Here is an 11,646-nt window from a genome sequence, read left to right on the forward strand (position 1 = left end):
GATTTTGGGAACTCTTCGCTTCCATTGGCTGATGTCGCTTGTCCTTCTCAAGATGGGCGGGGCCTCGAGGCGGGGCAGCCGCGCCCGCAGCTGCGGATTGGCGGAGGCGGGTGTTTAAAGCGGCTGCTATTGGCTGTCGCGGACTGTCTATCACGCGGAGAGGGTGGGGCTACTGGGCGGAGGTGGTTGGAGTGTCCGGGCGGCGGCTGAGCCGGCAGCGGAGGTGGCCGAGAGAGCCCGGTGGTGAGTGGAGCCCGGCGCGGGGCACGGCGGGGGCCGCAGCTCGCGCTGTAGAGTCTGGCTCGGTCCTAGGGAGCGGGACCGGGCGACGGTTGGTGCGGGGGAGGGAGTCGCTCTACGCATGCGCTGCGCGCGGGCGGCCGGCCGGGGATTGGGGGGGGGGGGAGTAAGTGTGGTGGGGGAGGGTCACGCGCCCCGGGGGAGGAAGCGGCCGTTGATTGGCTGGGAGGCGCGGGAGGGGCGTGCCCCGGCAAGGGTCAGCGCGCGGCGCTGGGGGGGGGGAATAGAATCCTGGGTGCGGTCTCGAAGCTTCTACGCATGCGTGGCCCAGGGGCGGAGGAGCGCGAGCCGCTGCCTCCCTTCCGGGCCGGGTGAGGGGGGGGCAGGCGGGTCCATGTGGCACAGGCGCTGGGGGTGTGGGAGGTGAGCGCCGTGGGGGGAGGGGCTGCTCAGCCCGGCGGTGGGGAGCGGGGCTTGGCTAGAGGGTGGGGGGAGGGGTTCCCTGGCCCAGAGGGTGTGGGGGGGGTCGGGCACTGGTGGGAGGAGGGGTTCCCTGGCCCAGAGTATGGGGGGGTCGGGCACTGGCGGGGGGGAGGGGGAGGTTGCTGACCCAGAGTATGGGGGGGTCGGGCACTGGCGGGGGGGAGGGGGCATTACTTTGTCCGGGGGTGTGTGGGGTCAGTCTCTGCTCGGGGGTGTTGCTGTCCTGTGGGTGGCCGGGGGGGGGGGGGGAGTTACTTTTCTTTGCTAGGGCCCGTGGGAGCTGTGTGGGTGAGGGGGTGCCATAAGTGGCTGCAGCTGGGTATGGGGCGGGGTTTGTCTGGTCGGAGGGGCGGGGCCAGGCCTTTGCCTGGGGCAGAGGTGGGGAGGGTAAATATTTGGCCCAGTGCTGCTGAGGGAAACCACCTCTCTGGCTCGGTGAGTGGGTGGGGGTGATGTTTTCCTTGGGGAGGGGGGGGGGTCAGGTTTCTCTCTCCTGGTTGTCTAGTCCAGGGGGTGGGGAAGGGGGTTGGGCTCAGGTTTCTCCTGTCCTGGGTGGCTGGGGGACCCTCGCCTAGGGCACAGGATGGTCTCCTGGGCCTCTGGGCTGGGGGCAGGCTCTGGCCTTGGACCCATGAGGGAGATTAGTGTCATGTAGTCATCTCTAGTGCTTGGCATGGGGCCTAGTAACTGTTCCCAGGGAGGCTGGGGGCAGCCCTGGACCTGCTGTTTGAGCAGCTCCAGCAGGCTCCTCTAGGCAGCTGGCCCATAGCAAGCCTTCCATGGGGTAGGGGGAGGCCCATCCTTGGTGAATCTTCGAGGATGTCCCGACCCCACCTGGCTGTCAGTTCACACCTAGGCTCTCCCTCGTAGCTCCTTCAACCTCGATCTCCTGGACCTTCCTTTCCCCTTCACTTCCTGGTGTGCACAAAAAGCTGTTGTGTTGAGGAACTGGTGGGAAATGCTCCCAGGTGACTGCAGAGCATTCCCCCTGGAGAGTCCCCCTATCTGCTATACACCTGTTCTTGCAGCCCTTCTTTGCTGATTGCCCCCTCTGGGCTGGGTGCTGCTCCCCCATGGTGGCACCGCCACTCATGCTGACCCGAGTTACCAAATATCAGAACTTTTAGCAGTCTGGGTGCTCTGCCTGCCCTGGGTCGGTAACAGGAAACTCCTCACCTGAGAAGAGCCGCTGTGTGTAGCCAGCCTGAGCCCAGCTCTGTTCTCTGGGCTGGCTCCATCTGCACGCTGAGTTCACCTCTTGGGTGTGGGTTCTAGTGGTGAATCAGCCTCATGACCTGTGCTGTGGTGACTTTCTGCCCAGGGCTTGGTGTACTGCCTGGTGACCCCAGACTAGGAGTAGATTGGGGGTGATCTCAGCTCTGCCACTAACTCCTTTGTGTCCTTCTGTGACTCAGTTTCCCTCCCTGTACAATGTGCTGAGATGTGGGGAAAACTTAAACCCTGTTGGTCTTGATGCTTCCAGCTCCTTCGGCCCTATAGCAGCTGCCCCATCTCCTCCCTACTGAGGCCTAGAAACCTGAATCTCTTGAATTTGGGATTTACCAGCTGCTGACAGGGTCTCTCCCTGCTAGCTCAGCTCAATGCACATAGGGAAGGTCCCCGGGAAGCCAGTGGTGGGAGTTGTGTGCAGCCGTACCCCTGGGGTGGAGGGTTTACGTCTCACCCTCTGAGCAGAGGCACCAGGTCGAAGTACTGCACGCAGTCACCCTGTGTGACTTGCTGCCGGGATGTGATTGCTGGGCTCATAAAAGAATGAAGGAAGTTCCTGGAGGCTAGGTCTGTCCATGGCAACTAGCCAAGGTGATCAGGGACGCAAGGCCGCCTCTGATTGCCAGAAGCTGGGGCTGGCCGATGGGATGGATCACTCCAGAATTGCCCTGCTCTGTTCATTCCCCCTGAAACTCGGGCCCTGGAATGCACTGTCAGAGTCAGGATACTGGGCTAGGTGAGCCCAGGTCTGACCTAGCATGGCAGGTCAGGCCTTATCTTCTTACGTCCTGATCTCGACGTCTGTGTCCTCCTCCCCCCCCCCCCCCCCCGTGGTCAGTCTCGGCTGGGCAGGGCAGGCTGGTTAATTCGATGGCTACTGGAAAGGGCTTGTCTAACTTTTTCCGAGTGCGGGTGAGTGATCCTGAGAAAGCCGCTTCACGCTCCACATGTGGGTGTAACTCGCTTGGCTCTGAAACTTCCTGTTGCAGCTGAACAGCCAAAGTGGTGAATCACCAGGGTGCTGGGCCCCTCCCCTCTTCAAAACACAAACCAGCAGGGTTTGGCATGGCCTGGCCTGGCCTTAGGAAGCCAGCTGCCCAGCTGAGCAAAGCAGCCAGGACCTTGGCCCTGGCAGAGCAGGCTCGGCCCTCAGTCCACACTGGCAGGATGCTGGGAGCCGTGAGCTGATGATCGTTTTGCTGGAGTGCTGCAGTCTGACAGCTCTGGGGCGAATGGGACAAATTAGCAAGTTGCTGATGTAGCTGTCGGCGTCGTTAAACAGTCACTGCAATACATGGTGCTCTTCTTCCGCAGCCCTTACAGTGCTTTGCCCGGTAGTCTCTCTCTGCTGTAGATGGGGAAACTGAGGCATTGCGCTGGAGTGACTTGCACATAGTCACCGCATGGCAGTCTGGAATACAGCCTGGGTCTCTGGAGTTCTATCCCCTACCTCCCCTTCTGGATCTTACAGCTGTACATGGGTCAGGGAGGGAGAGGGGGGTGTTCTGACACAGGCCCTGCCCCAGAGAGCTGAGGAGTAGGAGAGGAATTGGAGAAACTGAGGCACCAAGGCAGGGATTCTCAGATGCCTAAAATGGGGCTAGGTGCCAGCTTCCTTTGGGTTCCAGTGGCTGGTTTGGGGTCACACTGGGAGCATGGCAGAGGCAGGGGTTGAACCCAGACCGCTGGATTCCCAGCCTCAGGCTGCCTTTACAGGCCAGAGGAGGGGAATTCGCTGTGCCTGCTTTGCTCTGCCCAAGAGGAGCGGGCCCTGCTTTTCTGGTCATCCCTGCAGAGCCTGGAGGCTAGTGTGGCTTGTGCCCCCGGATTGCCCGCCAAGGGGAAAAGCAGAATCTTGACTGAAGCTGGAAGCTCTAGGGTCTGAGTGGGAGGCTTGGGGCTTGTCTACACAGGAAAATTGCCTGGCAGAGCTCGGTTCCCTTCCCTGCTCACTCCCTCCTCTAGCATTTCCTGTGGGCTACTTCACACTCCACATGGCACCAGCTTCCTTGTGCCAGCTGGCAGTGCTGGCATTCTTTGGGGGCATCTAGGCCTCGTTCCTAGCAGATTCCCTTCCAGCGGGCTGGGGTCTAGCTGGCCTGCTTTAGCATCCCTCGTCTAGCTCAGTGATGGGAGTTCCCCGTTTCCCCTCTGCCAGACATGGCTGCCATACGGAAGAAACTGGTCATCGTGGGAGATGGTGCCTGTGGCAAGACATGCCTCCTCATTGTCTTCAGCAAGGACCAGTTCCCCGAGGTCTACGTCCCCACTGTCTTCGAGAACTACGTGGCTGACATCGAGGTGGACAGCAAACAGGTACCGTGGCCCCACGCTGGCTGGAGAGGGGCCATTAACCTGGGCCTCTAACACAGGGAGCAGAGCCTGCGTAACGCTGTGCACCGCTGCCCTCGTGGCTGAGAACTGTCTAGTGTAAGCACTGCAGAGGTCCTGCGCCGGTCGCTCTGCACGCGGGGAAGGCCCTCGCTCGCCAGTTCGCTGCATCGGGCTGCCAGCTCTGAAACCGAGCGATGTCCCCTGAAATAGCCACTGCTGCGTCCCTGCTTTGCTGGTGGCGATCAAGGCCAGGAGGAGGATGGGGTGTCTCTCTGGGGGATGCTGAATGGGGGGACACTGCCCCCCTGGAGCACTGCTGCTGGTTGGGATATAGCAGCATTGCTGTGCCCCCAGCTGTCACTGGAGGCTGGCCCTCTGCCCAGCAGCCCTGCCCCCGGCTCGGGACTGAGACAGGCTGACACACAACAGTCAGACTAGAGAACAGCCTTGTAAATCCACGTGGATCTCAAGGAGCTGGTCAGTGACTGGCCCCACTGAGCCAGGGCTACAGAGGGGGTGTGGAGTCCCCGCCTCCGCCCGGGGGAGAGACCCACTGCTGCTGTGGGGCAGGCCCAGGGCGAGGACTCGGGCATAGTGGGTGTCCGGGGGAAGGTTGGGGACAGCCCTGCCTATGAGCTGTCTCTCTGGCCTGTTGTTGGGAACAAAGAGTGCTTTGCTGGGGGGGGGCTGGGGCCCAGCTGCCTGGCGCTGCCCTGAGAGGACAGACGGCAGGTGCTGAACTGCTGGCATCTGCGGGGAGAGGGGCACGAGCTCCTGCCCTGCATGGTGATGGCTGGACACCTGAGACCGAAGCAGGGGGCCTGGGAGGGGGTCAGAGGAGCAGTTGGCTCAGGAACTGGGACAGGGTCTGGCCAGAGCAAGCCAGTGACTTTCCAGCTGGACCCGCAGCCCCTAGCCCCCTGCCCAGCAGCAGCCCCCCAGGAGGGCAGCCAGTCCCACTGCTGCCCTTCTCTCATGCAGGTTGAACTTGCACTCTGGGACACAGCTGGCCAGGAGGACTACGACCGCCTGAGACCCTTGTCCTACCCCGACACAGACGTCATCCTCATGTGCTTCTCCATCGACAGCCCCGACAGCCTGGGTGAGTGCTGGGCGCCCCTGGTTTGGAGGGGGCTGCACCCTGGGAGATCGGCCAGCCCCCACATCTCAGTCCTGGGCAGGGAGCGCCCAGCAGAACTGGCGTAGCCCCCTGTAGTGGCCAGGTCTCTCAGCTGCTCCAGAGTGCGCTGCACACCTGGCCCAGAGGCTCATGGCTTTAGATGGAGCCCCAGCCACTAGCTCCCCCTCCCCTCCCAGAGCCGGGTAGAACCCAGGAGTCCGGGCTGGCCAGAGTGTGGTCTGGGTGCCTGAGGCTGACCCTGCCCCATCCCCCTGCAGAAAACATCCCGGAGAAGTGGACCCCCGAGGTGAAGCATTTCTGTCCCAACGTGCCCATCATCCTGGTGGGGAACAAGAAGGACCTGCGCAATGACGAGCACACGCGCCGGGAGCTGGCCAAGATGAAGCAGGTAAGGGCCCCCCCACCCCCGTCCTGGGGTGCTGCCCCTCCCCCCACTGTGCTTCACCCCTCAAATGAATCAGCAGCCACCCATTAACCTTTCAGACCCCAGGCCAGGGCTGTGTCCTGGGGTCCTGGTTCCCAGCTCCTGCTTTAACCAGCAGAGCCCACTCCTCTCCCAGAGCCAAGACTGGAACCCAGGCGTCCTGGTTCCCGGTCTCCCCCATTCTCGCCCATGAGACCCCCCTGCCCCCTGCTGTGGGCTGGACCCCCCGTGCTGATCCTCATTGGTGCCCCTGCAGGAGCCGGTGAAGCCGGAGGAGGGCCGGGACATGGCCAACCGGATCAGCGCCTTCGGCTACCTGGAGTGCTCGGCCAAGACGAAGGACGGGGTGCGCGAGGTGTTCGAGATGGCCACACGGGCTGCCCTGCAGGCCAAGCGCGGGCGCAAGAAGACCTCCTGCCAGCTGCTGTAACCCCCTGCCCCCGCCAGGCCCTCCCTCTGGCCCCCATACTTGGGGGACGGGGTCAGGCCCTTCCATCTCCATGGTTCCTAGGGTATAGCCCCCATCTCCTCTGGCTACCTGGGCCTCCCATCGCTGTCAGGGGGGGTCTGGCACAGCCCCCCTCAATCCCAGCCATGGGGGCCCCAGCCTCCCTCCCTGAATGGTTCGGGGGGCAGCCCCATGGTTGCTCCACTGCCTGCTGGCGGCTCTGCCCCAGCCCTTCCAACGGCCTCTCAATCGGAGCCTGTCCTGCCCCTCGCACCCCACAGGCTTCCCCCAAGGGGCTCAGCGCTGTGGACATCAGCTTGACTGCCAGCCTGGGCCTCTCCTGCCCCTGGCCATGCCATCCCCTGGGCCAGAGGAGCGTTGGCTCGCCAGCGGGGTGCCCCTCAGGGGGCCTGCTCTGCACCCCCAGGGCGGGGGGTGGGCAGTGCTCCTGCTGTACAGATTTCTTCTTCCACTCTCCTATTTATCTCTTGCCAAGTGGGGGTGCCCACGCCAGGGGGCCCGCCCCGAGAACTCTATATTTTTTATGCAGAGGCGCTGCGGGCCGCTTTGCCCAAGGAGGGTGCCCGGCTCCTGCCCCCCTCGTCGGGGCCAGGGCCCCCCACCCTGCCACAGTAGCCAGTGCCACGGGGGAGCGCAGAGGGCACACTCTCCTGCCCTGTGCCGGCCGGGTGTGCTCCCGGGGCAGTTGGTCATTACTTTTCAATGTACTTGAAAGACACACACACAGTTCTAGAATAAATTTGTAGCGCTGTTTAGTACAGGGGCGGCTCTGCCTCTTCCTAGCTGCTCTCGGGGGGGGGGGCACCCCCACCCCCCCATCCTGCGTGATCTCTGGGCCTGAGCATCTACCACTTACAAATGGGGGAGGGGGGGTGTCAAGGGAGGCACATGCTGGGGGGAGGGGAGGCCCCAGCAGGCTTATTTCAACCCAGCACCTACAAAACCCCCCCAGCTTTGCCCCTGCTAGCTCCACCCCCCATTCTCACTCGGGCTCCCCTCCCCCTCCTGTACAGCCCCTGGCACTGGGGGAGGGGGGGGGTCCTGCCACTCAGTCCGTGCTACCCCTGCCCAGGGATGGTTTGGGCAACTCACCGCAATGATCTGCCCCCTTGGCTTCCCCTCTCTGTGAAGCAGGGGAAGAGGTGATCTACTCCCAGGGATGCCCCCTGCTGGCCATGGGGCAGGCTATCCCCAGGGAGCAGAGGCAGTATGGGGGCAGTGAGGGGGGGCTGAAACAGGGGAGCCCCCCTAAGGACTGGGGGGGAAGGAGAGTATAATCCTTCCATGCAGAGGAGGGGGGGCTGCAGCTTGCTGTTCCTCCCCCTGGCCCTGCAAGGTACCAGGTTGTGCAGTGATTGCAGGGCCTAAATGCAGCCACCTCTGGGGTGAAGCAGCTGGGGGTGGCCACCAGTGATGGTTCACTCAGCACTGAGCAGGAGCCCCCTGTGCTGCAACCACATGGCTCAGTGGGGGCTGAGATGCCCCCAGGGGGGGTTGGGGGGCAGCATCCTTGGGGCACAGCGGGGAGGCAGGTGCCTGGCCTTGTCCCCTTGACAAGCCATTAGTGCCCTGCCCATGTCTGGGGGGCCTCTCTGGGGTGGTACCACTCTCCATCCCCCTGCAAGGAGAGGCTGGGGAAAGGGGGGTCCTTTAATCCCCTTCGTAACAGTAGGGCCCCCCCAGCTCAAAAACTCTGGGGTGCTGCTTTGAAGAACACACGTGAGGGACATGCCGGGGCTCTGCCCCAGCAGGCAGGGCAGGGCTGCAGCGATTCCCCTGGGCTGGCTCCAGTGCAGCCAGCAGCCCCTGAGCAGGGAGGGGGACCCCAGAGAAGCTTGTTGTGTGAGGGGCAAGCTGGGGATACAGGCAGGGGCCCTGCAGCGCCACCCCCTGGGGAATGCAGGCACTGCACTATTAACCCTTCATGCAGGGGGGATCACTGGCCCAGCAGTGCAGCATCGACCGGCCCAGCCACAAAGGGAAACTGCTCTGCTCTGCTCCCCAGCCCCTTTTAGCTGGGGCCCCACGTGCTCCCGGGCACCCCTGCTCCATCTCACCGGGGCGCTGCTCCTGTGGAAATCATAGAATATTAGAGTTGGAAGGGACCTCAGGAGGTATCTAGTCCAACCCCCTGCTCAAAGCAGGACTAACCTCAGCTATATCATCCCAACCAGGGCTTTGTCAAGCCTCAGCTTAAAAACCTCTAAGGATGGAGATTCCACCACCTCCCTAGGTAACCCATTCCAGTGCTTCACCACCATCGCAGTGAAAAACGTTTTCCTAATATCCAACCTAGACCTCCCGCCCTGCAACTTGAGACCGTTGCTCCTTGTTCTGTCATCTGCCACCACCGAGAACAGCCTAGCCCCATCCTCCCTGGAACCCCCTTTCAGGTAGTTAAAGTCAGGGCCAGTGAGCTTTGTTAATCCAGAGTCGCTCTGGATTGAGGGGAATCCAGCACGGACCCGATTGCAGGCAGGGGCCAAGTCTGCGTCCAAGTGCAGCTGAGCAGCGATGACAATCTAGCCAGAACCCAGGCGTCCGGGCTCCCAGGCCCCCCCCACCCCTCCCAGAGCGGGGGAGAGAACCCAGGAGTCCGGCTCCCAGCTGCCCCTGCTCCAACCTTTCTCCCAGTCCCAGCTGGGCCCCACACAGGCCACATTTTCAAGGTGTTTAGCTCTGCCCCATATCTGCGCCCCCCGGGGAAGATCAAGTCCTCTCCAGGCAGCTGGGGCTTAAACAACTCAGTGCAAAGGGGGGGAGCGGGGGGAGCCTGTTACTGTTGGGGGGGTGCAGGGCTCAGCCCTAGGGGCAGGGACAGATGGATGGACACACGCGTACAGCAGGGATCCCAGTTTATTGAAGTTGGTGCCGTAGGTTATGATGTGCCCAGCCCCCCCATCTGTGGGGCGGGGGGGGGAGGGCAAAGACTGCACTACCCCTCTCTGGCCAGCAGCTGGCGCTTTCTCTCCAGCAGCGCCTGGTACTGCGCCCGGGTGGCCTGGATGTCGCTCTGCAGGGTGGCCATCTCCCCGGCCAGGCGAATCCCTGCGGAGAGCAGGGGGTCAGAGGAGTGGGGCTGGGGGGGGGGAGACGTTCCCCTCTGGGGGGCACCCTTGACTCACCCTCTTTGAAGCTGCTCTGCGCCTGTCGGAGGCTCTGGGGCACCAGGATCCCGAACCAGGTCAGCGGGTCCCGGGACGAGGCCCCGTGCTGGGAATCGGGGGATTCGGGGTCTGTCTCCAGGGGGCGCCCCGGGTCCTCCGTGGGCCCGGGGCCCTTTCGCCGACGCAAGGCTAGAGAGACATTGAGTGAAAGGCGTTTCACAGGGGAACCCCACCCGGGGTGCCCCTCACTCCCGACCCGCAGCCCCCGCCAGTGCCCCTCACTCCCGACCCGCGGCCCCCGCCAGCCCGGCCCTGGGCTCCCCCGCCAGCTCTCCCTCCGTTAGTTCACCTGGCTCTCGGGGTCCGATTTCCTCCTCAGCCAGCGACTCGGCGGCCTCGGCCTCGGGGCCCGATTCTCCTGGGATCACCTGGAAGACGAGCGGCCCGCTGCCCGCCTCGCTGGAAGGGGCAAACCACACCATTGACCCCACGCGCGCTTTGAGGAGTGGCCCCCTCCAGCGTGTTCCCAGCCTGGACCCGATGGGGAAACCCCCCTAGCCCCGGGGTCATGGCCCGGGCCCTGCGTAAACCCTGGTTTACTGTTTGGTCGAAGACAAGGGGAGCGAATTTTCCTGGTAACGTCCGTCGGCTTCCAGGGTTCCGTCCACCCGTACACCCACCGGCTGAGAACTGTCGTCGGCTCCGTTCCCGGCCCTCGGAACGGGGCCGGGGATCAGTGGGTCACCGGGCGGGAGGGAAGACAAGAAGCAACGGGCCAAATCCGGAGTTAGGGGTCAGGACAGGGCCGCTCGGCTCCGGCTCCCAGGGGCTGTGGGGTTCCCGTCACTGGAGGTTGGACAAACCCGTCAGGGCAGGTCGAGGTTGACTTGGTCCTGCCTCAGTGCAGGGGGCTGGACCTGGCGACCCCCCGAGGTCCCTTCCAGCCCCACGGTTTGGGGAGAGTCTGGTGGGAATTGCAGACACCTTCCCTGAAAACTGAGGGTGCCGCAGATCGGGGGGGGGTTCCCACCCTTCCTGTGCCCTGCGTGAAATCGGGATCGTCACGAGGCAGCGTCCGCCGGTGCCCCCCACTCCCGGCCCGCAGCCCCCCGCTCTCACCTGGCCTGCACCCGGACCAGCGGCTCCATGTGGGCCCCGTACTGCAGGGCGGAGACCGACTTGCAGCCCATGGCGAAGCGGGACTTGGAGAGCGAGAACCAGCCCTGCACCGAGGGGCACAGAAGGGGGGGGTCAGGGGCGGCTGGAGGGGGCACGCCCCGCTGGAGACCCCCCAACCTCAGGCTGACACCGGGGCTCCTTGTGAACGGAGAGTGGAGGAGGCAGAGGGGTTTGGGGGGGCTGTGTGTGTGGGGGGCAGTGAGGTCTGGGGGGCTGTGTGTGTGTGTTTGGGGGTGGGCTGTGTGTGTGGGGGGGCAGAGGGGTTTGGGGGGCTGTGTGTGTGGGGGGGCAGTGAGGTCTGGGGGGGCAGAGGGGTTTGGGGGGCTGTGTGTGTGGGGGGGCAGTGAGGTCTGGGGGGGCTGTGTGTGTGGGGGTGGGAGGTGTGGGGGGGCAGAGGTCTGGGGGGGCTGTGTGTGTGGGGGGGGCAGTGAGGGGGGGCAGAGGGGTTTGGGGGGGCTGTGTGTGTGGGGGGGCAGTGAGGTCTGGGGGGGCAGTGTGTGTGGGGGGGGGAGTGTGTGGGGGGGCAGAGGGGCCCCCGCACTCGCCGCCCCACCTGCTCCACGCTGCTGTTGAAACGCTCCCTCTTGTCCTGCAGCGTCTCCAGCGCCTCCAGCAGCTGCAGCAGCCGCTCGTCCAGCCGCTGGCTCAGCGCCGCCAGCTCGGCCATGGCGCCGCGGCCGGGACCCTTCCTCCGTCCGTCCCGCCGGACCGAGCACAGAGCCACCAGCTGCCCACGCGCCCCGCCCCCTCCGCCTGCGCACATGACCTTGGAAATGAGCCAATCCCGGTTTCCCTCTGGGGGGGCGGAGCCTCCCCGGGTACCTCCAATCAGAGCTCAGAGTTCGATCGAGACCGTCCAATCCGCCTCCAGGGGAGGCGGGGATAAGCCGCGGATTGGACAGAACTGTTTCCCCGTGCGAAGACAGGGTGGAGGCCATCTTGGTTGAGGGCAACTGCGGCTCCGGCCTGTCTCGCTGCCATGTTTGCAAAGGGCAAAGCTGCTATTATCCACTTCCGGTGCCCTTCGGCCGCCATCTTT

The 11,646-nt window shown here is 64.0% G+C and overlaps 2 protein-coding genes across 3 annotated transcripts; one reads left to right on the top strand and one right to left on the bottom strand.

Moving 5' to 3' along the window:
* The first annotated feature begins 154 nt into the window (after nucleotides 1–154).
* Nucleotides 155–7,208, top strand: LOC137155848 (transforming protein RhoA-like). The gene is made up of 5 exons (XM_067552294.1): nucleotides 155–243; nucleotides 4,112–4,269; nucleotides 5,269–5,389; nucleotides 5,686–5,816; nucleotides 6,109–7,208. Exons 2-5 carry the CDS (start codon nucleotides 4,114–4,116, stop codon nucleotides 6,280–6,282), a joined length of 582 nt encoding a protein of 193 aa, XP_067408395.1. The 5' UTR covers nucleotides 155–243; nucleotides 4,112–4,113; the 3' UTR covers nucleotides 6,283–7,208.
* Nucleotides 7,209–7,428: 220 nt separating this feature from the next.
* CCDC115 (coiled-coil domain containing 115) lies at nucleotides 7,429–11,367 on the bottom strand. Of its 2 annotated transcripts, none has more exons than XM_067552280.1 (5): nucleotides 11,161–11,367; nucleotides 10,548–10,651; nucleotides 9,778–9,887; nucleotides 9,447–9,617; nucleotides 7,429–8,391 (listed from the first exon to the last, which is right to left on the bottom strand). In XM_067552280.1, the coding sequence occupies exons 1-5, from the start codon at nucleotides 11,272–11,274 to the stop codon at nucleotides 8,375–8,377; spliced, it is 516 nt and encodes a 171-aa protein (XP_067408381.1). In that variant the 5' UTR covers nucleotides 11,275–11,367; the 3' UTR covers nucleotides 7,429–8,374. The 2 variants fall into 2 exon arrangements, with proteins under 2 accessions (XP_067408381.1, XP_067408380.1); XM_067552279.1 differs by lacking the exon at nucleotides 7,429–8,391 and adding an exon at nucleotides 9,160–9,369 and having other exon boundaries at nucleotides 11,161–11,361.
* Nucleotides 11,368–11,646: the final 279 nt, after the last annotated feature.

Source organism: Emydura macquarii, unplaced genomic scaffold (genome assembly GCF_026122565.2).
Source record: "Emydura macquarii macquarii isolate MOO-44397 ecotype Brisbane River unplaced genomic scaffold, CSIRO-AGI_Emac_v2 contig_1386, whole genome shotgun sequence".
Classification (NCBI taxonomy): Eukaryota; Metazoa; Chordata; order Testudines; family Chelidae; genus Emydura; species Emydura macquarii.

What these genes read in the sequence shown, in the direction of transcription:
- LOC137155848 (XM_067552294.1), top strand. Translation starts at nt 4,114, where the DNA reads ATGGCTGCCATACGGAAGAAACTGGTCATCGTGGGAGATGGTGCCTGT. An exon ending in CGACAGCCCCGACAGCCTGG is followed by an intron (nt 5,390 to 5,685) that starts GTGAGTGCTGGG and finishes ATCCCCCTGCAG; the next exon opens with AAAACATCCCGGAGAAGTGG. An exon ending in AGCTGGCCAAGATGAAGCAG is followed by an intron (nt 5,817 to 6,108) that starts GTAAGGGCCCCC and finishes GTGCCCCTGCAG; the next exon opens with GAGCCGGTGAAGCCGGAGGA.
- CCDC115 (XM_067552279.1), bottom strand. Translation starts at nt 11,274, where the DNA reads ATGGCCGAGCTGGCGGCGCTGAGCCAGCGGCTGGACGAGCGGCTGCTG. An exon ending in TCAACAGCAGCGTGGAGCAG is followed by an intron (nt 10,652 to 11,160) that starts GTGGGGCGGCGA and finishes CCCTCGGTGCAG; the next exon opens with GGCTGGTTCTCGCTCTCCAA. An exon ending in CTGGTCCGGGTGCAGGCCAG is followed by an intron (nt 9,888 to 10,547) that starts GTGAGAGCGGGG and finishes TGCCCCTTCCAG; the next exon opens with CGAGGCGGGCAGCGGGCCGC.